At 44.0% G+C, this 25,958-nt stretch overlaps 2 protein-coding genes and 1 long non-coding RNA gene across 4 annotated transcripts in view; 1 reads left to right on the plus strand and 2 right to left on the minus strand.

Annotated features, from left to right (window-relative positions):
• The window catches only part of Veph1 (ventricular zone expressed PH domain containing 1), a 198,950-nt gene that overhangs the window by 39,377 nt on the left and 133,615 nt on the right, over positions 1-25,958 (plus strand). For both annotated transcript variants that reach the window (XM_040754329.1, XM_040754330.1), the window contains exons 5-6: positions 13,551-13,717; positions 23,380-23,589. In XM_040754329.1, coding sequence (XP_040610263.1) covers positions 13,551-13,717; positions 23,380-23,589 — 377 coding nt within the window. The remainder of the gene's footprint in view (positions 1-13,550; positions 13,718-23,379; positions 23,590-25,958) is intronic.
• On the minus strand, positions 1,711-7,811 carry Ptx3 (pentraxin 3). Its single transcript, XM_005077938.4, has 3 exons — positions 7,532-7,811; positions 6,675-7,076; positions 1,711-2,925 (listed from the first exon to the last, which is right to left on the minus strand). Exons 1-3 carry the CDS (start codon positions 7,659-7,661, stop codon positions 2,312-2,314), a joined length of 1,146 nt encoding a protein of 381 aa, XP_005077995.1. The 5' UTR covers positions 7,662-7,811; the 3' UTR covers positions 1,711-2,311.
• Positions 18,941-23,938, minus strand: LOC121143142. Its single transcript, XR_005880242.1, has 2 exons — positions 23,833-23,938; positions 18,941-19,345 (listed from the first exon to the last, which is right to left on the minus strand). It is a non-coding gene; the product is annotated as an uncharacterized LOC121143142 (long non-coding RNA).

Raw genomic sequence — 25,958 nt, forward strand, 5'->3', positions numbered from 1 at the left:
TGGTCCTGGTGTATTTGTCAAATAGAGAGCTCCCTAATAAGCGAATAGAGAAGAGACTGAATGAAAATCAGTAATAAGATCTTATTATTTGTCAGTCTAGTTCCCATTAATGTGAAGTCAGTTAAGCGCCAAACTCTAAACCCAAGCTCTGACATCCTATGATACATACTTAAAAATTAAGTATTCTAAGCTGAAAGTAATTAATGCTTATTAAGGTCAACTGTTACTGTAATAGCCAAGGGAAATATCAACTGTGCTTCTCTCATGTACACAAAATGTCACTTGCTAATCATATATAGATGCATACTAGAATGAGCAATATAGCGTACAATTAATATTATCAGAATATAGGTCTAGCCGGGCGGTGGTGTTGCACGCCTTTAATCCCAGCACTCGGGAGGCAGAGGCAGGTGGATCTCTGAGTTCGAGGCCAGGCTGGACCGACAGCCTCCAAAACAATACAGAGAAACCCTGTCTCGTAAAACCAATATATATATATATATATATATATATCTGTACTTACCTTGGCCCGTATCTTCTGAGGTTGGGTCTAGTATTTCTTCAAGATGAGAATTCAGTCATATAGAGAATAGCTTAAGATAGGAACTTAGCATGGGGCCAATGCATCAGAAATGTTGAGTTGTATAATTCTCAAGGGTGGAAGACTGACCTATGTATCAGCTCATAACTGCAAGTAATTTTGTTACAGGCTCATAGACCCAACTTTATAGATTTCAAGACTGGAATGAAACACGATTCCATGAGCATCCTCCGAACCTTTTAGATTCACGGAGCTTTGTTTCTGAAAGACACAGGGTCCTAGTTCCTTTCTCTTAATGAGAAGATCTAAGGAAGCTCAGCTAGACAGCTACAGATTTATCACTGATGGTACTTGCCACAGCTCATGAGCAGGAATGTCCCATGGTTCTTCAACTGTGTCTTTACGATACATGCTTACTGTGGTTCCATGGTATTTCTGGAGCAGCTTTATGAGGTTCTAGCAGTACTTGTGTAGAATCCTCAAGACGAGATATCTTGGTAGGGGTCTTACCGGGATTCATGAATCTGAAGGGTTTTCTGGCCTTTCCCTTGCAAGGAAGAGAATGAACAGATCTCATTTTTTTTCCAGGTTCGTGGTTCACTCCTCTGATAGTCCTACCAAGTGTGTCCAACAGATAACCTATAGAACATATACACCCCAGATCTATGAATGCACAAAATCCCAACTTACTGAAAACATTATGAACGCTATCATTTCTGCATTTTTTCGATAACTTGATTGCTCAACTCTTCAGTGTGAATTTTGTAGATGACAGCTTCATGAGGCAATGTCAGGAGTTGATACATGCATGTAGCCATCGCTTATATGTGTCATGTCTACCTGGAGAAGCCAGGTATTACATGTTTGTATGCTTGTGTTACAACAGGATAGGAAATTGTACAAACCCATAGGTTCATCAAATCATTTCTTCCTCTGTTTCGTAGTTGAAAAAAACTAAAAGCCAGAGAGAAGAATGCATTTAGCATTTCTTACAATCTGTGGGACACCAAAGCTTGCAGCAGCAGCAGAGTTTGCTTCTAACAATATTAACTACTGCTGTTTTCATGGCAGCCTCTGAAAACAACTTCCCTACTCTAGATGAAGAACAGAAAAAAAATGTGGATTAGATTCAAAACAGCTCTTAAATTTCAATTAGAGAACACAAGCTATCTTTTATAAAACATTTTATTTACAGTAGACTTTTACAAAAATAAAATTAATACAAACCCATTTCACAATATAAGTTACACAACTGTCTCTCCCAAATGGAACATTGGATTATAACACATAAGCTACATTTATGTTTGTTAATAAGTCACTTTGTGGTATAAATATGTTTTTCTCATCATCCCTTTTGTCACAAGGTACACCATGAAAAATGAACAATGGGCAACAGAGCTTGTTTTGCTATTCTTCCAGTATAAAAATGTCTCTGGCCAAAACAAAATTAGCCAAAGAAAAGTAACACAATTGTCCTTCTGTTCTGAATCCAGTCCTGTTCAGTTATCTGAGGGTTTATCTGACAGAGGCAGACATTAATCTAAAAGCACCACAAGCAGAAGGCTTAGCAAAAATGTCCCCAAGCCTGGTCCTAGGCCTTTCCTTCAACTGTTTATTCAGTATTTTGCCAAGATAAATAAAGATGATCTCAAGCCTTTCCTTCATTAGTCTCGAGTGTTCTTATTACCCACCGAAGTTTTTTAGACTTTGCCAACAGGCATATATTTGAAGTGTGAGTCTCCTTTGACTTCAAGTAGAGTTTCACAACACTTAAGAAACATACTGCGCTCCTCCGTGTGGCTGAATTTCTGTAACTCCCCACCCGACGACGTTTCCCCTGATGTGGCAAGACTCAGCTCCTCCACTCTCCCTTATCTCCTCCTCGCTGAGAACGCGATCCCAGATATTGAAGCCCGTGATTCTTCCAGAAAATGCTAATGTTTCGTCAAAGCCCCCACCTACACAGCAACCATTCTTTTCTTGACCAATCTGTAGGAGTCCACCCTCAGGAACAGAGTGACGTGTGGCCATCTCCACAGTGGTAGCCACCAGCTCCCCGTTTACCCACAAGGACATGCTCCCCTGCTCTGAACTCCAAGTGCCACAGAGGTGGGTCCACCTCCCCAGGGGAACCACCGTGTCTGCAACCAGCTTATTCTCCTTTCCACCCACCACAAACACTAGGGACTGGGAGCTTAGGTACAACTGGATCTCATAGGGGTTCCACTTTGTGCCATAAGAAAACAGGATGGTTTTGTTTAAGACGTCTGTGGCTTTGACCCAAATGCAAGTACTGAAAGACTCAAGCTTCATTGGTCTCACAGGGTGCACGCTTCCAAAAATCTTCTTGGACCGCATCGGGAATAAAATCGCTGTTTCACAACCTAGAGTAGCAAAAAAGAATACGAGAAAAACGTTCTGATTCATTCTGAGTTATTTTGGTATTCGGTTATGTTAACATAAGCATGTTGACTATACTAGATAACTATATACAGTAGTGTGTTATGACTCACGGGGGCCTCCAGTTGGATCTCTACAGAACAAGGAGAATTAAAGTGAGGAAGAGTTACTTGGCTTATTCAGTGAAGCAACGGTGTATGCAAACAGAAGTAAAAGTGCCAACTCAACCCATGAACACCAAAAGCCATGTTGAATAACCGTCTCCCTTTCAATCCCCTTTTCAGATTTACTGTTTTGTTTTTTTATTTAAAATGTTGAATCACAATGAGTTAACTTCAGAGGACTCTATTGTTTCCAAGGATTTAAAATCCACCCCATTTCCTTCTTACCTTTGCCATGATCCTAAAACAATAAACCTGTGAGACTCGATGGACCTAGCTAAATTCTAGGTAGTCATGGTTTTTAGAGTGGTGATGTCACCAGGGAATGCATTTGCATGTACCACATGAATTTGGATATCGGTAACTTTGCAGAGTTTATAGGAAACTACTCTGTTCTTTTACTATAATTATTATTGGCTTTTTGAAGTAAGCCTTTATGTAGCCTAAGATGACCTCACATTGGGCATATAGCTAGCAGTAACTTTGAACTTCTAATTCCCCTGTCCCACCTCCAAGGGACTGAACTTATTGGCGCACACCACCAGGGCCAGCTTGCAAACCACCCTTTGGTAGGAAGCAAAGTATACGAATGATGACTAATGCTTATCAAGAACATATCATGTGTTGATTAGATGGTGTTATAATCAATCTGCACATCATCTTAACGCTTCCTCCTACTTGCTTTTTTTTTTAAGTCCCCCTATTCCCACTTTCTAGGTGAGAAAACTGAGTGAGAAACAACTTACCTATGTTTCTACAGTTGATAAATTTTAAACTCAGGTTTTAGTTTGGGGGTGATCTTTTTGCAGATGGCCCACACTTTATATTGTCCGCTAATAGAAGCCCTGGATTCAGAGTAATTTACTGCTATCCAGTACTATTCAGCTTTTGATGAAGCGTATAATCTCACCAGCTTTTTAGTGTTGTCTGTATTTAAAGTGTGTGTGTGTGTGTGTGTGTGTGTGTGTGTGTGTGTGTGTGTGTGTAGCTGGGGCTCTTCTTTAAGTCTGCAAGTCACAAGTATACAGCACTCAAATCTGGACCGGCCAAGGACATGCTTTAAAATTTAGTTACACCAAACCAAGCCGGGCCTTTAATCCCAGCACTCGGAAGGCAGAGGCAGAGGCAGGTGGATCTCTGTGAGTTTGAGTCCAGCCTGGTCTACAGAGTGAGTTCTAGGACAAACTCCAAAACAATACAGAGAAAACAAAACAAAACAAACAAAAAACTTAGTTACACCACTATAGAAAACCCTTTCAAAGGAGGGGATTCTTCTGAAGGATTTTCTGAGAGATTGTGTTTCTGTTGAGAACATTCAGAAGAAGGAGACTTTTGAGCAAGGGGATGAGGTCACATCTACTCCCACCTCTGCTGGTCTCAAGACTGCATCAGCAGCTAAGATGCCAAAGTGCAGACCTGTGAGATGCTAAAGCCTTGACCAGATGGACTCTGCCGTATCTGAAAACACTAACATAGGCTGGATTTTCACTTCATAATAACCCAAGTAGATGCTGTGAGATGCCTAGTCAACCCCCCCATCACTAAGCATTTAAAGGCTAACTGGTGAATCAATAGAACTTGTGGGCACCAAATGTCCTGTAAAGTGTAGGAAATTCCTGCGAGTGGCTCTGAGCTAGGCTCTGTCCAGAAAACATCAAACAAACATACACAGCATCTTTTTTTATAATAGTTAAAGAAAATATTGAAATATAAGAAAACTCCAAAGAGCAACCACAGTAGCAGTGTCCCCAAATAATAGCATCACTTGAAAATTCTTATCACCCATGAAAAAAATTAATGAGGCATTTTCAAGGTGGTGGAATTTATTTTCTAGACACAACAATTAAATCAAACAATGATTATGGGGGGGGGAAAGATTACTATTTGTGTGCATCCAAAATCTCCTGGCCTGTGTAAGTTTCAATAAAATACTGTTCAAGAGGGCATCCACTACAATCTAATTATCGGCCTTCCTGTTTAAATACAGCCAGGAAGTGAGGATTGCATTCTACAGCTACCCATGACTATGTCTGGGAGACTCACCATCCCTGTAGGATGCAGCAGCTACTTGAGTTCATGCTGTAAGGTAATATGTAGGCAGATTTTGTGGAATTCTTTTACAGAACAGTGATTGAGTCTCTTGGGACCTCTTTGAAATGTCAGAAACTCTCCCATGAAATGACTTTTCACTAATAAGTCTTCCTAATTACATTATCAAAGACCAGGCAAAATAAAAACCAGGTTCTTAGGAGGCAGACCACAGCATGATTAGGAATCCCCTGGGAGCCAAGTTGGCAGGACAGAAAGAGAGGACAAATCAAAGCCTTTAGGGGAAAGTGTTATTGGGTATATAGTAAGCATCAACGGTTTAGAATTGGGAAATGTATACATCCCTCTTCTATCATAGGCGAGGGTACAAATTAGAATAATTCTTCCTTGTGGGGGAGTACTTTTATGTACATGACCTTTACCCAGTTTGCAAAACAAAACATCCATGCATTTATAATTGTCACATTGAGGGTTTTCTTTAGATTTGACTTAGTGCTTTTCTCTGAAGGCTTGCTTGGGTTTGAGGCCACAGCCACCATACTGACAAACAGTCCTCAAATTTTTAGGAAGAGCTGATTGTTAGCATGGGTTCTGTAAAGGAATGGACCGTGCACTGGAGAGCCCTTCCTCCTACCTCATTCGTTGGAAATACAGGATAGGGTGGCATTGTTTGGCATTGTTTCTGAGACTCATGAGATGCAAGGGAGATGGATGTTTTTCTACATAGGACACTCATTTCCTGGAATAACCAACAACAATACGCCGCTGCTTTCTCAAAAATTTGACATAAGAGGCATATTCCTGGGCGGTAATGTCCTGTTTCTTTAACTCTAAAAGTGTACCATTGGGGGCCCTCATGAGTTGGAAATCCTATGGAGTGTGGGCTTTAACAAGTCGCATAGTTTCTACAGTCCAGTTCTTGTGTGACCCTGTGGTCTAGATGGAGTGGTCATCTACACCCCAGACTCCTGTTCCTGACTTCACAGAGTTTACTCCAAACCTCCCACCCCTTGACCTTCACTGTGCAATTAACTGGACTGAGGAAACCCTGGCAGAATTCTGCTGACTCTGCAGGAGATCCAATTAGCCTCAAGTCAGCTCAGAAGAAGCAGAGGGGGAGGAGTCGGAGAGACTGGCAAAGTTGGTGAAGTAAGCCCCGGCCCTGAAATAGTGTGGGAAACCAGAGCTCTCCTAAAGAGAGGATGGGATAAAATTAGAAGAACGGAGGGACTCGGGGCAGCAAAGAGAGTCACAGTTAAACACCTGCCAATGGAGCTTCCGTAATATCTGGTCGGATCCGGTATCAGGGACCTCTGAAGTCTACTTCCAGATTGATGGTTAAACTCCCGCTTTCCTAGGGCTAGGAAATACTTTTTTAAAGGCAGCGTGTCTGCGTTGTGTGGTGTGTCTGAGCTCTGTGGGCATGCATATGAAAAATTCCCGGGGCTAGTGTGCCTGGTGTGATTAAGTGCGGGTGGGCTCCAGGGACAAAGCCGACGGTGGACTCTGCACCCGGTGCTTACCTGCGGGCAGCCAGCGGCGGGCGACCCAGCTCTGCACGGTGCTCAGATCGGCACGCGTCCGCTGCAGTTCCTCCAGCACTGCGTCCAGCCCGGGGACTGTCGCCTCGGGCCGCAGCGCCTCCGCGTCCTCCAGGCGGGCCAGCCTGCGGCTCACGTCACGGCTCTCCTGCAGCAGGGGCTCCAGGATCCGCGCCAGCCTGGCGTCCGTAGGGCCCCCGGCAGCACATGGCCTTGCCATGCCGCCCGCCAGCCGGCCCAGCTCGGCCCGCAGCCGCTGCAACTCGCCGCGGAGAACGTCGTCGGTGGCCTGCAGCAGCATGCCCTCCCGCATTTGTGAGTTCTCCAGCATGATGAACAGCTTGTCCCACTCCGAGTGCTCCGGGCGGCAGTCGCATGGTGTGGCTAGAGAGCGGGACACACACACACACACAACGTTACCAGCCTGCCTGGCCGGTGGGTTGCATTCTCAGGGACCCCAAGTTTCAGCCTGTCCCCAGCAACCCTCCTCCTTTTAAGGATAGCGCTGAAAACAGCGTGCGTGCAAACTTCTCAAAAAAAAAAAAAACTGACACAGTAAACATTCGTTATGGGACAAGTTTAACCTAACTGGGGAATTGCCATCGATGTAGCTGAAAACAGTTCAAAAGCAGCGATTTCATATAGTCTAAACTCATTATGTACGTTGCAAAAATAACTCAGTATTTCTGGCTTTTCTCGGGTGGTCCTCACCTTTTACAAAACGAGATACGGTTTTAGCATGCTTCTTCGGCTAAGTATACGTATGCTATTTGCACCCCTCCCCCAAAAGAGTGGGTTATATGTAGTTGGGGTGACTGAGAGAGTTAAAATAAACTTACGGTCCTCGGTGGGATGGAGTCCGTTGTCTATTTCGTTGTCCAAATGCACATACATGAGCTCATAGTCGTCCGAGGTCTGAGCCAACACTGCACACCAGAACGCACAAAGCAGAATCGCAGGGAGCTGCATTGCTGGAGAGATGAAGCTTGCTCCTGTAGCTGCAGTAGAGGAGGAAGCAAGGATCTCCAGTGATTCGAATTTGAGCCCAGGAGAGATAGAGAGAGGCAGGAGCGCTTGCCCTTAATAAAGGCTCCGAAGCCTGAACTGGGATGAATGAGTAATGCCGGTGGTGGCACAGCGCGGGGGAGTTCCCCTGGATTTGGGGGAGGGGGTTGGGTGGGAGGGCAAGGGAGCCGAAGAGGTTGCACAATGTTAAACCTCAAAAGTCCACACTGTAGGCAGAATAATTGGAAGGCGCGGGGGGAGGGGGGGAGGGAGGGGGAGGGGGAGGGGAGCAGGACTTTGCTGGTCCCTATGAAGATCATTAGCTGCTGTTATCTGAATTGGTAGCACTTTTGCGGGGTGTAGGGAACAACAGAGGTGCGGGGCAAGTGATCATGCTGGCTCTTTGGGTGAGCTTTCACTAGTCCACAAACCCCTCAGTGAGAGAAAACTTTTTTTCCCCACTTTCCTTTGGGACACTTTCCCAAGTCCAAGCTATAGGAAGTGATTCTGTGACTTCAAGATAACCTGACACATTAAGAGCTTCTGTGCTTTTAGAAGTCAAACCCATTCTTCCTTCCTTGCCTTTACCCCTCTGGGGAGTTGCAGCTAACAAACAGGGTACAACCAAGTAAACCTCTAATGAGAGGGGAAACTGGGAGGGATTGGGGGATATATTGGCTTCAAGAGCTTGGGTATCCCATAAGACTCTGAGGCAAAGATCCTGTTTTAAATTTAAATTAGTGACTCCTGGTATGTGTGTGTGTGTGTGTGTGTGTGTGTGTGTGTGTGTGTGTGTGTGAGTGTGTGAGAGAGAGAGAGAGAGAGAGAGAGAGAGCTGAAGACCCCACCTGCTTGAAACACCTAGATAGGTGTTGATATCATCATAGTAGGGATTTAAAAAAACTTAAAATATTCAGATGAACTCTAAATAAAGCAACAAGAGTTCTGTGGGAACAAAGCCCAGAGGGTCAGCTTCCCAGAGGAGATGACTTTCCCTGAATGAATGCCACAGGACCCTCTAAGAGTTTGTAAGTAGGCGCTTGCCCTCACGCATCTGGAGTGCACATCCATATACCAACCACCTCAGTAAAAATGAATTCACAGTTAAACATATCTCGACAGCTGAGGGAATAGTACAACGTACCGTGAGAATCAACAGAAAGTCAAAAGGCATTAAGCCCCTGCTCAAGTGTCACTTATTAAAAACAAAAAACAAACAAAAAACACCTAAAAGCAAGTATGTTTGAACCATTTTTAAGGCCTACAAGAAAGACATGACACTATGATATGGTAAGATATATTTTAAAGGAAAGCTCAGTCAGTAAAGTGTTTCCCTCTGAAGAATGGGGACCCAAGTTTGGTTTCCAGAATCTACATTTAAGAGCCTGGTGTGGTGATGCAGCCTCTTAATGTCAGTGCTGGGGGGAGGGCTCCTGGAGCTCCCTGGTCAGACAGCTAAGCCTACTGGGCAAGTTCAGGCCAATGAGAGACCCTGTCTCAAAAATTAATGTGGACGAGCTAGATAAAAATGCTTATGGCTCTTTCAAAGGACCCGGATTAGTCCCCAGGACCCACATCAGTCACCTCTCACCGCCCTCCTACTCTAGTTCCAGGAGATCCAATGTCCTTTGACCTCCTCAAGTACATGTGGTACACATAAGCTTATGCTGGCACACACAGAGACATAAAAATAAGTACATCTTTAAAAAAATGTGTAAGATGACTGTTGACTTCAGAGGCTTCCCCATGTACATATGCCTACGTAAACATGCGTCTACAGGAACACACACACACCCTCCAAGGGCTGTTGAGGGGAAAGGCTGAATATTTTGAAGAACCGTTAGTGATTCCCATAATTCTTGCAAAGTGAGTTAAAGTTCATTAAAAAAAAGATCAGGAATGGATAGCATGGCAATTCCGGCAAAAGCAAAGAAAGTGCTAATGCATTCAGAAGACAGATAACCGTGTCAACAGAAAATGTGAACGTCTATGAATGGTCAAATCGCAATAGAGGAGATGATTTGCCACAAAAGTGTGTGTATGGGCGTCCCAATAAAAAAAAGAAAGAAAACAAAAACTGAGATACACTCTTACACTCCATCAAATTAGCAAAAGGCAAGGAGAGACAACGTGTGAAGGCCCAGCATAGCAAGGATATGAGCGGCAGACACCCCTCTCACTGATGGGAATGTAAGCTCCCACAAGCTTGATGCCAGGTACAATAACAGACCCCAAAAGACATCCGTGTGCCAGTCCCTTGTAACCTGTGAACATTATTCTATATTGCTGCATTTCAGATAGGATTAAGGTTAGTACACAAAATAAGGAAACAATCCTTGATTATTTAGGGCTTCCTAAAAGTCAAAGAGGGTACGCAAGTGAAGTGGGTCGTTGGATAAAAGCTCCTGCCACGAAAGCCTGGTGACTTGAGTTCAGTCCTTGGAGCGCATGCTGGAGGGAGAGAATCAACTCCTGAAAGGTGTCCTCTAGCATCTGCACACGTGTCACGGTCCACGCATTCATGTCACAGGTACACATACACAATGTTTTAAGAGAAAGCGAAAGAGGGAGGAAGAATTAGACAAAGAATGGTGGTGACAGAAAGAAGCAAGATAATAGAGTCACCGAGTTTCTAGTTTTGAAGACGATGGAAAGGTCCTCCAACCAGCAAATACACACCAGACTCTAGAGCAATGGTTCTCAACCTTCGGGTTGTGACTCCTTTGGGGGGCGGGGTCGAAGGACCCCTTCACACAAGTTGCCCAAGACCATTCGAAAACACATGCTTATGTTACAATTCATACCAGTAGCAAAATCACAGTAATGAAGTAGCAGTGAAATAATTTTATGGTTAGGGTGGGTCACCACCACATGAGGAACTATATTTAAAGGGCCACGGCCTTAGGAAGGTTGAGAACTACTGTTCTAGAAGCTAGAAGAGCCCAAGAAATGGTTCTGGAGGCTCTGAATGGACTGCCGTGGCCCTGCCTATACCTTTAGTATTGTGGCATTCATGTCAGACTTCTGAAAGCCTTAAGACGGCAATTCCGAGTGATCCTGGGCCTTTTCCTGATGTTTTCTTCTGGGATCTAGAGAAAAAAAGATGCCTTTCAGCCACAGAGGACATTAACAAATGGGTGTCCCCTGGGTAGAAGAGCGAGCAGAGAGAATAAAAAAGACATGAGGTCAGTTTGAATGAAAACCAGCATGAAGTTGAATGGGACAAAATAGTTTTGCCCTGGGTTCTGTATGTAACGAACCTATTCATGTAAAATTACAAGACGGGCAAACAACTGTAAGATGTCTATTGATGCACGCATGTCAGTAAAGTATAAAGACATTCACAACAACGAGAAATACTAACTTCAGGGTGATGATTGCCTCTGAGGAGAAAAAGCAATTTTTTTTTTCAGAAAGCACTTGTGGCACAAGGTGGGGCTTTGATGAAGCTGGGTGATGGGCACACCATTGCTCCTTTTAACCATTACTTATGCTTACCCGTGGGCTTGAAACATTTAGTATTAAAAGGAATATATAAATTCATGAATGGTTTTTTTTACAGGGTTTCTACACCCAGATTTCTTCATGTTTCTAACTTTGAAAAATAAGTTATCTTGCACTTATTTTTGTGTTTCTTTTATCGAAATTGAAGTCAGTTGAAGAATGACTCATCTAGGGATTTCCCTTCCAAAGCACGCAGGGCCTTTGTTGGAGATGACACTAGAAAGTCATACAGCAGTTTCTGCCCCAGATTCTAGCTACAGTCCCATTCAGTGTGACTCTTCCCATCAGCTGCCAGTGCGCATGCACAGCTAAGTGCTATGACCTAATGTGTTCTGCGTCAATTATGTATTGAATTAGAAATCCCTAGATTTAAGGAGAAACTCTTATAAATATTAATAAACAGAAACCAAACAACATTGTTTGGTATTAAATTATTGAATATAGTTATGGGAGCGATTTCTTTTTTAAAATGTATACACACACACATACACACACACACACCTTCATGGGACCATCCTATTCCCCCACCTCTGTGTGTGTGTGTGTGTGTGTGTGTGTGTGTGTGTGTGTGTGCGTGTTGTCTGAAAGCACATGCCAGGGGCCTGTGGAAGCCAGGACAGGATGTTGGGTCCACTGTTACTGGAGTTATGGATGGTTGTGAGCTACCATGTGGGAGCTGGGATTCAAACCTCAGTTCTCCGGAAGAGTAACCAATGCTCATAAATGCTGAGCCATCTCTCTATCCCAGGAAAAACTTCCTTATGTTTTAGTTTTTAGCTTCAGTTTGAGACAAGATCCTACTATGTAGCCCAAACTTGTCTTGAATTCATTATATAGGCCAAATGGGCTCAAACCTGTGGTCATCCTCCTGTCTCAATCTCCAAAGAACAAATTATTTTTTTAATTAAAATTATTTCCAAAATCTTTCATTTTGCTAAGATATGTTGGAAACTAATTCTACGAAAAAGCAATTCTCCATTTTTTTCTTACCCAAGTACACTGTTTGTCCATTTTAACTGAATATAAATACTAATATTCTAGAAACCCAAGCTTTCTCTTTTTTTTTAAACACTTTTAGATTTATTTACTTATTTAGTATACAGCATCTGTCTATATGCCAGAAAGCCAGAAGAGGGCACCAGATCTCATTACAGATGGTTGTGAGGCAACATGTGGTTGCTGGGAATTGAACCCAGGTCCTCTGGAAGAATAGCCAACGCCCTTAACCTCTGAGCCATCTCCCCAGCCGGAAACCCAAGCTTTCTTTCCTTAATGCTCATAACTAAATGTCTTCTGTGTTAGCATGTCCCCACCACTTAAATGAAGGCTTACATATGTGTAGTTTCTGCCTGCTTGATTCTTTCTGTGCGTGTTTTCTGTGAATAAAGCTAACTTTGCTGCATAAGTAAACCACGCCCAGGCTTGTGGTCAGTGTGGCCATTTGAAGAGCGCTTGCCTGCCTGGCATGTGTCAGGTTCAATCGCAGCACCACTGCCACGACAAAAATTATAAATAGGATCAAGAAAATGTTTTTCACGTGACCTCTAGAAACCAGATTCTCTGAGACACTTAAATAAGTGCGTGACAGGGTTTTGGGGGGGGGGGGGGCTCCATAACATAAAGTGATAAGCAGCTGTTTCCCACGTGTGGTTGCAGTTAAGTCCCTACGGCTTGTGAAATGGTTTTTCTTCAGCTTTTACCATTTTTTTTAAATCCAGTTGTCACATATGTCTTTGAGGCAAATCGCATGTGACAAACAAGCTGAGTGCAAATTCCCCCTTGAAATAGTGAAGAAATTGGGGATCTACATTTGCATTGCTACCTTCTAAGCTATTCACAGAAGTATGAAGCACAGTTTCCACATGTCCATTGTCCAAGCGGTGCCTCCCACCCCTCAGGAATGTGAGCACATTCCTCTGCACATTTTTTTTCCCTCTGGTTCAGTTTTCGTTTAGGTTCATGCTTATAACACTGCTCACTTTTCATTTCAATAGCATCCAAGTGTTGCTCCTCATCAGGAATTCTTTATCGGAACCATCTCCTTGAGGTGCGGTCTGGTTACTATCAAGTATGCCTCTAACCCCCATGGAGCATTACTCAGGAAAAAAAACCTGTTAGATAATAATGCTGGTTATATCAAACAAAAAAATGCCCTCCTTGTGAAACCAGTTGAAATTGTGCTTTAATGACTAATTTCTTTTTTTCAGAATGAGCTATTCTGTTTATTTTACCAGAACCATGTGGCTGTTTACTGTACTGCCTAAGTGCAAAGATTATTACCCTAACAGTGATGTTATTTCTATTGCTTTGAGGCTGATCAAGCTGTTGCCTTTATTGTTCCCCCAATAGGAAATGCCATGCTGTTGAGGGTGTTACCTGCTGTGTATGAAAAGCAGTCTCAGCCAATCAACAGACACCTGGCAGAACTCCTGGCCTTGATGTCTCAATTGGAACAGACAGAACAGTACCATCTCCTACGGCTTTTGCATGTAGCAGCAAAGAGAAGAGATGTGGAGGTAATACACTGTATAGTATGGTGCACTCACTGTGATGGCCCACACAGCCAGATCTATTTCTGGATAATTTGAGCAGGATTAATGTGCTTAGGGCTTCCTTGCGCACGCGCACGCACACACACACACACACACACACACACATATATATATATATACAATCAAAAGCATCTATCTGTTTATAATACACTTGTACAAGAGGTGTGTGTGTGTGTGTGTGTGAGAGAGAGAGAGAGAGAGAGAGAGAGAGAGAGAGAGAGAGAGATTAATGTGCTTAGGGCTTCCTTGCACACACACACATACACACACACATATATACAATCAAAAGCATCTATCTGTTTATGATACACTTGTACAAGATGTGTGTGTGTGTGAGAGAGAGACAGACAGAGAGAGAGAGAGAGAGTTGGTTCATGCCACTATGAAGATTGTCTGTCCTAGAGACTCAGGAAAGCCAGGGGCACAGTTCTAATTCATATTGTTAAAAAATACTGGAAACTGGAGGGTAGACAGTTTCTATACAAGCAAATACCAATACTCTAGCACAAGACATCACATACCCTGTGAATTCTCTCTTCCTTTCCCTTTTCCCTTTGTTTAAGTCCCCAACAGATTAGCTGGTGCCTGTCCATAGTGACATAGTCCTTTACCCAGTTTACCTATTTAAATGTTATTCTCACCCATTTTCACAGACACCCTGAAATGTTTAACAAGCGTCTGGGCACCCTGTGATCCAATCAAATGGACACAAAATTAACCATCACAGTCACACTGATAAAAAGCAACAAGCGTGACTCTGCATACATTGCAGGGTAGTGTCAGTGCAATTTAATGTGCACACGCAGTTCTAAGAATCTATATTCTTACAAGCAGAGCCAAGAGAAAGATTTACACATAAGCTGACTCATGAGTAAATGTGCCCAGAGTGGGAGCAAAAGTTCACTCTCTAGATAGAAAATAGTTGTCATCCTTTATATCCAAGTAGCGTACTGACAATAGGGATGCTTGTAATTAGCAAACCACAGTGGTTTCAACGGTCAAAGGAGCTTAAAGGTAACATGATAGTAAATAAACAAACGGCAAACTTATATGAGGCTTCATCTAAGAGATCACACAATGAGAATGAAATAATATCTCTCTCACTCTCTCCATTTCTCAGATAGAAATCAGATACTGTGAGGACTAGGTAGTTGATGTAGATTTCAGAGGGTTATTGATTCTGCCTTAGGAGAAGATGGCACAGCGAAGTTCTCTCATGGGAGCAGCATCCAGACTAGAGCTTTTAAATATACAGTCTGTGCAGGGTGGTGGGTATGGGGGCAGAGGGACAGTGGGCCTCCAGGAAAAGGAGCAGGAGTTACTAAACACTAAGTGTACCCTTCACATAATGCCCCAGGATGGAGACCAGGAAGTTGACCCTTACCTCAGCTGCACCCTCAGAGATCTGTGTTTAGTAGATCAGGCATGGGCCATAGGATGTTACTACAGGGATCACAAAGTAAAGAAGGATGTCAGAGGCTTGGCAGAGGACTGGGAGCTGTCTGCTGCCCGTGTGAATCTTCACTTTTGTCCTTGGGATAATACAATAGTATGTTATTATCAATAACTCATTGTTATAACTTATTCATTATCATCATCATCATCATCATTATTCCTTGTCTGCCTCTTCCAGTTTGCTATAAACTCCTTAACAACCATAGGATATGTCTACATATTCACAATGAGTCTCTTAACTTCATGCTGGGCAGATAGTAGGGGTTCAATAGGGACTAAAGAGATAGCTCAGCAGGTAAAGTGCTTGTTGAAGAAGCGTGAGGACCTGAGTTCGATCCCCAGAGTCCATATAAAAAGTCAGGTGTAGCTTGGCGTTGGTGGTGCATGCCTTTAATCCCAGCACTCGGGAGGCAGAGGCAGACGGATCTCTGTGAGTTCGAGGCCAGCCTGGTCTCCAGAGCGAGTTCCAGGACACCCTCCAAAACAATACAGAGAAACCCTGTCTCGAAACAAACAAGCAAACAAAAAAGTCAGGTGTATATGCTTGAAAACCAACACTGAGAAGGCAGAGACCAAAAAGCAGACACAAAATCCAGATCTCTCTTGCCTCTCCTTTTCTCCCCGTATCTTCTAAGACACTGGTCCACCCCCAGTGTCTTCTACAGACCTTTAAAATTCCATTGTGACTACCCACATAACCCAAGGGAATCTCTTCCCCTCTGGATCACATCTGCACAGTGAGTCCCATCTGGCTCTCTTTGCCATATAAGGTAGTATACTCACAGGCTACCGTAAGAAAGGGTTATGAGTCCTCTACAGGAAGCCGTTGTCATGAGTCCTCTGTAGGAAACCATTACAAAGATTACCAGGGAATCTTTGTTAGAATACAGGAAACCCCGTGAGACTGAAAGGCTAAACACAGTGTTCATTTTATCTGTGGGCTGGGAACTGAAACAAAACAAATGTGATTTTTTAGATGATGGCTCCAGAGACACTAACTTGATCTACATCAGCTCGTCCCCCACGGGGTGAGGACTGACCACGAAGAAGAACAAAGCCAGTGCAGGCTCAGTTATAGGATGAGGGAAGATAAAATGCCCTGAAGTCATCCACCCCCAACCAATGCAAAGAGTCCCAAGAGTGAGGATGGCTCCACGTGTGGCGTTCACAGAGGTTCTGTCTGCACAGTGCAGCCAAGAGGCTCAGGAAGGGGCTTGTGAACCCAGTTAGTTAGTTCTCATCACCTCTTATCCTCAAAACTTCAAAACGGTAGTCTGTGTGACCCACTGGCGGGTATCATCTTGTGGGCAGTGGGCATTTCACACATATGCTGTGTTTTCCTTCCGAAAGGTTCTTAACTGACAACTCTGACCCTTCTTGGCTAACTATTTCTGTCTTTTAGATAACCACTAAAAATGTCAACGCTTTCTCAGAATCCCTTTCCCCCAGTTCCTGGTCCCTCTCTCCTCTAAAGCACCCTGAGGTAGGAGAATTATCTGGCTCTGGTACCACCACGCTTACTGTTGGTCACAGCCAACAGAGGATCCTATGGCTGATTTAGCACCTGGTACACAGTAGTCCTCCCATGGATATTTCTCACATGGAGAAGCTAAAATTAATGCCTAAATCTGCAGACACCTTGACCATTTACAAATGCTCCTTTTCACATCTAGTACCTCACTCAGCCCTACAACTTACTCTATAATGTATTGATTTTTCCTCCATCTTACTTTGACCAAAACAGATGCTTGGAGGAGTTAACTTGCCTGATATCACACACCTAGTGAAGAATAAGAAAGGCCCAAGGTTTTGAAGCCAGGTTGTCTGAGTTGTACCTTCTTCCCTCTCTTGGCCTAGGCAGCTTCCGCTGTAGAAGGGTACAAAGGAGGATAATTTTCTCACTGCTAGTCACAGTGATAGAGGATGCTGAGGGTGGATGAACTCATTTAAACGAGTAACAGACAATGGGTGGGTGGTTTGCACACCTCCTCCACTTTGTCCCACACAGCAAGATTTTTATAGTTTATAGATGGAAAAACCAAGATGTAGATCACTCGCAGCGACGTGGAGGGGCGTGGTGAGGTGACGTTTTACACTGGCATCATCCCGATCAGCCCCTCAAGATCCTATTTCCCTCTCTAAATCACAGTGAAACTGCCCATCCTAAAGTCACCACACACAGGTAGTCAGCATCGACACGTGCCGTGGTTCCAAAGCCTCACTGATAAGGCCAAGCTGTAACTCAAGTCTGATGTGATTCTTTTGACACCGAAAAGAAGAAAAAAGAAAGATTGAGTCTGGAGGCCCGTGGCTACTGAAGCAGATGGAGTTCCAAGGGATGCAGCAGAATGTGTGGGAAAGATGACAAGAGATATAAAGGAAGCGACTAAGAAACAGGCTCTGCATGAGGTCACTGGCTCTGAGTGTGGTCTTCAGAATGAAGATTCCTAGGCCTTGGAGACACTTAGAGTGACTGGGTGGACTTCACTGTACCCACATAGTAAGTGGTAGAAGAGGTTGTGAGAAGGAACCCAAGCCAAGCCCAGCTGCTCCCGTCCCTTCTTGTCATGTGAAAGAGTCCCCTCTACTTGCCCCTTCGTTTCTTCCTGTGATTCCCGTAGAACTGTCACTGTCATAGGCAGGGACAAACAGAATGCCCACTTTACCTCCTCTCCTACATTCCCTCATTAGACAGTATTCATGGGCATGATCACGGAGGGTGATCTTACGGGGATGTCTAGGAAGCACCGGCAACTAGGAATGCAGGCTTCAATTCAACTTAATTCTGATCCATTTGCTTCCAGATGAAATAGACGGATGGATGTGGAGGGGTGTGATTTTGCATTTTGGGTTTGTCTTGTGTTACATGGAGGATGTGATGGTTTGGGTTAGAAATGTCCCCCGCATGCTCATAATGCTGCAGGTATGGATCACTAAGGACAGACCTGTGGGGGTTACATCTGCCTCATGGTCTTCCATGATGTAAGAAATCCCCAACATGGGACAGAGCTTTCCCAAATGATGTTTTCCACACCATGATGCTCTGAGATCCTTGAAACCATGAGCTGAAACACTCTTCCTGGCTTAAGTTGCTTCTTTTGGGGTTTCTTGTTGAAGAAAGGTAACTGAAACAGAGATTATTAGTGATATCTATAATCAGTGCAGTCGCCTGTAATATTTCTTGGGTTTCTGCTTGATTGGTTGGGTTGGTCTTGTTAGTTTGGTCATTGAATGCTACAATTTTCACCACCTACCCTCAGCCACAAGTGAGAATGTGAATCTCAGGACTGGTCAGTAGTGGGCCTTGAAAAACTGTTCCTCAGATCACGGTATATCTCAGGGCTTAAGTGTTTGCCTAGTTAACTCTTCCCACCCTGTTAAAGCAGATCCCCCCACCCCAGACTCCCATTCAAGGCTCTGTAGAGATAGACATTTTCTCTACACATGGGTAGTAGTCCATGAAGTCTTAGGACCCACACATCTGTAAGCTCTAAGAGGCAGACGTGTGGCCAGGCACATCTATTCTTCATCATTGACATTGGGCATCTTTCTTTATAGGGCACTATTCTTCCAAGATAGAGAGGCAATTCCTGGCCAGTGACTCATGGTCAGCATCCCCAAGGGAACCTCAGGATCCATTTATAGGAAAAGTCTGTGTGGTCAGTTTTTCCAAGTTGCCTTTATAAGAATAAAGTCAGTGTTTCCTTGGCTGCCGTGGGACATCCTGCAGTCTAGCTGGCAAACAGAACATAATTTATTAATGTGTATGCATACATGTTATTAGCCCCAGGCATGGGCTTCTGGCCCCAGGCATGCAAAGATGAGTGACAGAGAGTGGCAAGTGGAACTCCCCCTCCTCAGTGTTCAGACCCAGAGGAATTGCTTTCTCGGCCTCATCCTGGAAGCAGAGTCATTTCCTGGGTTTCACAGAACAGAGTAGAACATTCCTCTTCTCCTGCCAAATCTTACAACACCTAACACATCATCCACCAGGCCAGTCGCCAGGCCCACAATGCTCAGGGGCCACTCTGCATAAATACTTGAAGTCATTTACAAAACATGAGAAGATGGAGCGATGGGATATGTAGACCATTCAGAGAAGACAGTCTGCAAAACAGAGCCTGTTTTCCAGAACATCTGTGTGGAGGAAAAAAGAAGCAGTAAACAAAAAAGAGTGGCAATCAGTTTTGTAGATTCATAAAAAATTAATGAAGTATCGATTCTAGCTAAGTTAACTAAAATAGAAATTTTGCCTGAGGACAAATTTAAGTGGTAGAACACAGAGAACACCACACACACACACACACACACACACACACACACACACACACCACAATTTGCCTTCTATTCCATACACAGGTCTTGAGATGTCATTTACTACCAATCAAACATGGCATAATATTCCGATGACCTATTTTTTTATTAGAAGCAATTTTTTTATTGAGCTATACATTTTTCCCCTTCCAACCTCCTCTCTACCCCTCAACCTCTCAGTTGACTGATGAGATCTTGTCTTTTCCCCTTTCCTAAGTGGATCCATGTATGTCTCTCTTAGGGTCCTCTTTGTTACCTAGGTTTTCTGGGGTTGTGGCCTATAGGCTGGTTGTCCTTTGCTTTTTTTCTAATATCCACTTATGAGTGAGTACTTATTAGTGTTTTTGGGTCTGGGTTACCTCACTCAGGATGGCTTTTTCTAGTTCTGTCCATTTGTCTGCATATTTCAAGATGTAATTGCTTTTTACTGCTGAGTAGTACTCCATTGAGTAAATGTACCACATTTTCCTTATCCATTCATCAGTTGGGGGGCATCTATGTTATTTCCAGTTTCTGGCTATTATGAATAATACTGCTATTAACACAGTTGAACAAATGTCCTTGTGGTGTGAGTTTGCATCCTTTGGGTATGTTCCCAAAGGTGGTATTACCAAGTCTTGAGGTAGACTGATTCCCAGTTTTCTGAGAAACCACCAGACCGATTTCCAAAGTGGCTATTCAAGTTTGCACTCCCACCAGCATTGGAGGAGTGCTCCCTTTACTCCACATCCTCTTTAGCATAAGCAGTCATCAGAGTCTGACATGATCTTAGCCATTCTGATAGGTATAAGATCTTATCTCAGAGGTTTTTTTTTTTTGCAATTCTCTCGTGACTGGGGATGTTGAACATTTCCTTAAGTGCCTTTCATCCATTTGAGATTCCTCTGTTGAGGGTTCTCTGTTTAGATTTGTCTGATGACCCTATTCTTAAGGTGCCCTTGGCTTTGGGGAGAGTTACCCACAAAATTTCAACTCTGTGATGAGGCCAACATTATGAACTATGGGAGATATAAAGAGAAGAGCCTAGTGTCCAGGAAGAGACAGAGAACCCAAGACTGAGATTATCCCCCAGTCATTTACTTTAGAGAGTTCTGTTCAAGTCCCCTCTCCCATGCTGCCCTTGCAATGTGGTTTAAGCCCATTCTCCCACTAATCACAGCACAGGGCCCTAGGGCCTTGGAATTTTTCTAAACACCTTGAGCCTTCCTCTGTATTTCTGCAGGATAGGCTCATGTCATCTCAAACTATAGCCCTTCTGTGTCCCTTGCTTCCTTATCTTACAAAAAAAATCAGGATTCAGGAGTTGATAAAGATAAACGGGTTTGTTTACAGTTTTGGGACAGAATGAAATAGGAAAAATTCTTTGTTTTCTCCAGTGTTCCTATTTCAATGGTACAATTTATAGGGGGCAAAAGGAGAAAGAAAGCCAGAAAGCGCACGTAAGTAGATTTAGCTGTGAGCTAAGCTGTCAGAGCTGTGAGAAATTTTCCTGAGGGGAATCCCCTCCTGGAAACAGGGCTTCAAGCTACTCTTACCCTTAACATATTTTCTGGAGAAATTTTAATTTTTTAGCATCCATGTCACACTGTTAGGTGACCTCATATTCCTGAGAAGTGACTCAAATGACCCAGAGAGACAGCCACAGGCAGAACAAGGCAAAGGCAGAGAGAAAAGAGAGGGGTTGGGGGCCACATCTCTCCATACTTCCTCTACACAGGCCAGAGATTGCAAGTCGAGATGAATGAAGCATCACAGGTTGCTACAAGGCTTCTTTATCAGGTAGGAGGATGACAAAGCGCTGCTGAATATCTGGATATGTGATGTGCAGGACTCTCCTCTCTGTACTCTAACCCCAGGTCCTCTGACCATAGGGTGGGCACAGGGGAAAGTCAAATGTAAAAGCAGATGCTTCCTCTGTCAAGCCACTGAAGCAGTCGGTACCAAGACACTCAACCATGGGCAAGAGGCTGCAGAAACTCCCCTAAGTGAAGACCGTGTGGGGACACAGCTTCTAAGGGAAGCTTTGATGTCTTCAGACTGGGGTCTTAGGATAAGGTACACTGGAGGCAGCCAAGAGACTTAGCCAAAGGGACAAAGACGTGGAGGAGAGAGGATTCTTTCCCCAATGGGGACGAGAGGGTGACAGCCAAGCCAGCTTCCTCTCTGCCTGCCATCTGCCCTGTCTCTGACTGCCCTGCTCTCCGCAGAGATAGGACCTGCTCCCAGACATGAAGCCATCCCAACAAGGAGGCACTGGAGACACAGGCCCTGTGCATGGAAAATAAAATTCCTCCTGCAGGGGATCGCTTTGCTTTCAGTGTATGGGACGAACTCCGAAATATCGTTCTTTTCCATCACCGTCATAATAAACTTGGTACAATAGGAATTCACAACACAATATTCAGCTTTTATCTCATGTGTTTACAGTATTCAAAATGGCTCTACTTTCTGGGCTTTCTATGGAGTCATCTGCATCTGTCCCCCTCCGGGAATCAGGGAATTCATTTGCTTGGTGCCTGCCTACCTGCTTTCTTTCTTTCTTTCTTTCTTTCTTTCTTTCTCTTTCTTTTTGCTTTTGTTTTTGTTCTTTTTCTTCTTTTCTCCTTGTGTCCTTCCTCATTTCTTTCTTTCCCCCTCTTTCCTTTTGTTCATAGGAGAATGGACAGATACTGCACAGCCTTGTCAGACTTGGGCTATGTGGCTGGGATTTAAATTATAACTCTAAACTGGCATGTGAAGAACCACGTGTCAACAAAGACGTCTTGTTCCAGGAACAGGACCTGAAGGGCAAGGGCTTGGAAATGGAGTTTTCTGAAAGGTGCAGGAAATGTGTGAGCATTTTCCATTTCCAAATGCCTCAGGTCAGGTATGTTGCCCTGACCCGGTGCAGTTGGCTGACATTTTTGCCGTATGTGCCAGGGACTTCTCATGGTGTCTTCCTGAAGGATATGTAATCCCTCCCCCAATGCATAGGCAGCGTTTATAGAACCATAGATGTGTGAACTTGTCAGGGACTAGACATGCTCTCTCCTCCCACAGTTCTTAAAGGACTATGAAGTTTAAATCTGTATATGTAGGGTGATTCTAGTTATCTCAAGACGACACTTGGTTTGTCCCTGTTTGAATTCCATGTATGGCTCCCTTCCCACGTCTGTGAGTATTAGTGACTTTATTTCACAGAAAGCCACACTTTCTAATAAGATTTATTTAATTCTTGTAGCCACAAAGCAACGATAATACGGTGGAAGTCATTTTGCTTTAGTACTCACACCTTATCGCTACATGCTCTGGTAGAATTGGAGCTTAAGAACAAGTGAGAAAGTCTTCCTGCTTTCTTTTCTCCACTGTGAAGCATTGCTAACTGGAATTCTCCCAAACCAGAGGCTTAGTAAACAACAAGGGTCTCTTACGCATTGGCTGTCCTTCTGCTGCAACTCTGGTGGCTTGTGAAGAATGCAGTATTCCGGTAGCCCATCAAAGTTTGGTCTGGGCATCAGCAACATGAGAACTTTGTGGACTTCACTTTTCAATAGGAGAGGGTGACTTAAAGGAAAGCAGACTCAGCTGCAGATGGTTTTGTTGTAAATTTTAGATTCCGAAGTGTGGAGATTTTACCATGGGATTAGTAATCCCAGGATGTGTTGCCTGCTGGTCTAATATTTAATATGTTGCCATCCATAGGTCTGTAATCCCAGAATTTAGGAGGCTCAGGAAGGAGGGATGTTTTAAATTGAGCCCAGCCTATGCTACCTATGAGACTGTCACAACAAAGTTTTCTTTTGAAAGTGATTCCGATTTGACTAATGTTTCTCTTTGTCTTTTCTTTCTCCTTTCCTCCTCTCCCCTCCCCCTCGAAGGTGGTTCAGAAATGTGTTCCTTTCCTCGTCAGGCATCTGAAGGATTCAACCTATAATGACTTCATCCTAAACATCCTCATAGAAATAGCTGGCTATGAGCCACTGGCTTTGAGCGGTTTTCTACCAATGCTGAAGGAGACTGGGGAGAGATTCCCCTACCTCACTGGACAAATAGCTAGGATCTTTGGCGCCGTTGGACATGCAGATGAAGTAAGTCTGGCCTCTCTCTCCCTTTCCTTTTTTCTTTTCTCCTTCCTCCCTTCCTTTCTCTCTATTTCTTCCTCCTTCCCTCCCTTCCTCCTTCCTCTCTCCCTTCCCTCCTTCCTTCCCTTCCTCTCTCCCTCCCTCCTCCCTTCTTCCCTCCCTCCCTCTCTTCTTCCCTCCTCCCTTCCTTTCTTTTTTCCTTCCTTCCTTCCTTCCCATCTCCCTGAGTTATTTAGAAACTCCTCTCACCTCCAAAGTTGTCCAGGACTTCTGAGGGTTTCCCTTTCTCTTTTGAAACTCTTGTGTCACCATGGCTTCTGGATCAAGGTAGCAAGGGTCTGTGGAAAGTTCCAGAATTGATCATTTCATTACTAGCATGTCCCTTGAGGTAGAAGGAGGGTTAAAATGGAAGAATTTTTTTGACATATTCAAGACCACTGTGTAATGCCTACAGGCCCGGGGCGGGGGTGGGGGGGTGGGGGGGCTCACATTCTCTATTGCAGCTTTGCTAGCCCTGGAGCCTGTGAGCAGAGTTAGGTCTCGGAGACACCCGTCCCTAGAACCCATAGTTACCACGTCACCCACGTCACAGAGTGTCCTGAGCACTCTGCGTGATGCTGTTTGGGAAAGATAAATATTTGTAGATGTTTAAAAGTTCTGGCATAAATATTTGCATAAGGGAGTCTTGCAAGAGCAGTGGGACACCATCAGGGATGTGGGCATTAAACAGGGAAAAGTGCGTCTAGCAGTTCAGATTTTAAAGGCTGTGCGTGTGAAAGCACACACACACATTGTGTATCTTTCATGGGCTTTACATAGGGATTCAGAATTCTTATTTATCTATTAAAACAGAAGTAAATGTATAATGGAGAAAGTTTTCACCTAGCCAACTTATATACAACTATCAATTAAATGTAAAATGTCCCACTTTTTTTTTCTTTTGGTTTTTCGAGACAGGGTTTCTGTCTTGTTTTGGAGGCTTGTATTGTTTTGGAGGCTGTCCTGGAACTCACTCTGTAGACCAGGTTGGCCTTGAACTCACAGAGATCCACCTTCCTCTGCCTCTCAAGTGCTGGGATTAAAGGCGTGCGCCACCAACGCCCAGCCTAAATTGCCCCCCCCTTTTTTTTTTAAGAAATCCCATAGTTCATCTAAATTTAGTGCCTTGATTCTGTATAAGATAAACTTAGAAGTCAGAGTGGGCCAGAAGAGATGACTTAGTGACTGAGAACACGGGCTGTTCTTCCAGAAGTCCCAGGTCACATTCCCAGCACCCACAGGACAGCTCATTAGCCATCCATTACTCCAGATCCAGGGGATCTGACGCCTGCTTCTGTCTGAATCTGCAGAACTCGTAGTTCATTGCAAGGGCCGGAAAGCTATTAAAATTATTTAAAAATCTTGCAATTCAGAAGTCTTTCCTGAGCTTTAAAGTTGGGGTTTTAAAACTCCTTCTAAAGTTCATGTGCTCAGGAATAAGCAGCAGGTTAGTGCTGAGTCTGAGTGAATTTGCTCTTCCCCCATAAGGAAACACTGTCAAAGGCCAGAGCCAAGCAGCTGGATGGACCTGCCTGTGCATTTGTATCCAAATGCTTTCCAAAAAGAAGCGAGGCATTTCACGGAGGCACAAGGAAAGTTAGCTTGAGGGCTGACATCCGGTACAGCATGGGCACCTATGGGAGTGTAATTTATAGAGAGAAGCAAAGACTTCGCTCTGAGCAAAGCTCTGCTTACTGCCCTCTGTGTGGAGGCCATGGGAGATTAGTGGACTGTGGTAACAAATGAGACCTGAGATGACTGTTGGTGTTCATTATGGGGCAGCCGTGTGACCTCTGCAAGCCCTGGCCCTTTGAGCCTCTCCTTTATCCTATATTTGGTCTCATTTAAAAATTAACTTAATTAGAATTTTCCTCCTTGACACTCAAGTAAGCATTTCTGTTAGGTCCAGGGGTTTGGCATACCAGGGATTCAGAAGATTATTGGAACACAGAAATGTCAAACCAAATTCTGGGTCTTGTCCCAAATTTTGAGATGAGCAAACTGGAGCTGAGTGGAGGGAGCCTCCTGTTAACTGTCTGAATTCCGGCAACAGCTTCTTGGATGCAGTCATCAGCCAGAGAGAGCCGTGGGGTAGAGTGGAGCGCTATTAATTGGCTCGTGTCTCACCTTCTGTGTCTGCACGAAGCCAGGCATGGGATAGTAGATGGCTGCTGGGAACCAGGCCGGATGTGATTGTCTGTTAAATCAGGGCCCATCTGGGCAGGCAAACTATTTCAACAGCTTGGTAGCAGCATCACAATTTTGCCATCTGTATTGACCAGCATGGGAAAAGCTGTATGCATACATCAAAACACAAAATCCTACCATGCCTGTTT

Source organism: Mesocricetus auratus, unplaced genomic scaffold (assembly GCF_017639785.1).
Source record: "Mesocricetus auratus isolate SY011 unplaced genomic scaffold, BCM_Maur_2.0 Super-Scaffold_100011, whole genome shotgun sequence".
NCBI lineage: Eukaryota > Metazoa > Chordata > Mammalia > Rodentia > Cricetidae > Mesocricetus > Mesocricetus auratus.

Bases quoted from the DNA above. Each gene is read 5' to 3' on its own strand.
- Ptx3 (XM_005077938.4), bottom strand. From the start codon at position 7,661: ATGCAGCTCCCTGCGATTCTGCTTTGTGCGTTCTGGTGTGCAGTGTTG. The intron at 7,077-7,531 runs GTAAGTTTATTT...CCCGCTCTCTAG, and splicing joins ACTCCATCCCACCGAGGACC to CCACACCATGCGACTGCCGC. The intron at 2,926-6,674 runs GTAAGCACCGGG...TTGCTACTCTAG, and splicing joins CCGCCGCTGGCTGCCCGCAG to GTTGTGAAACAGCGATTTTA.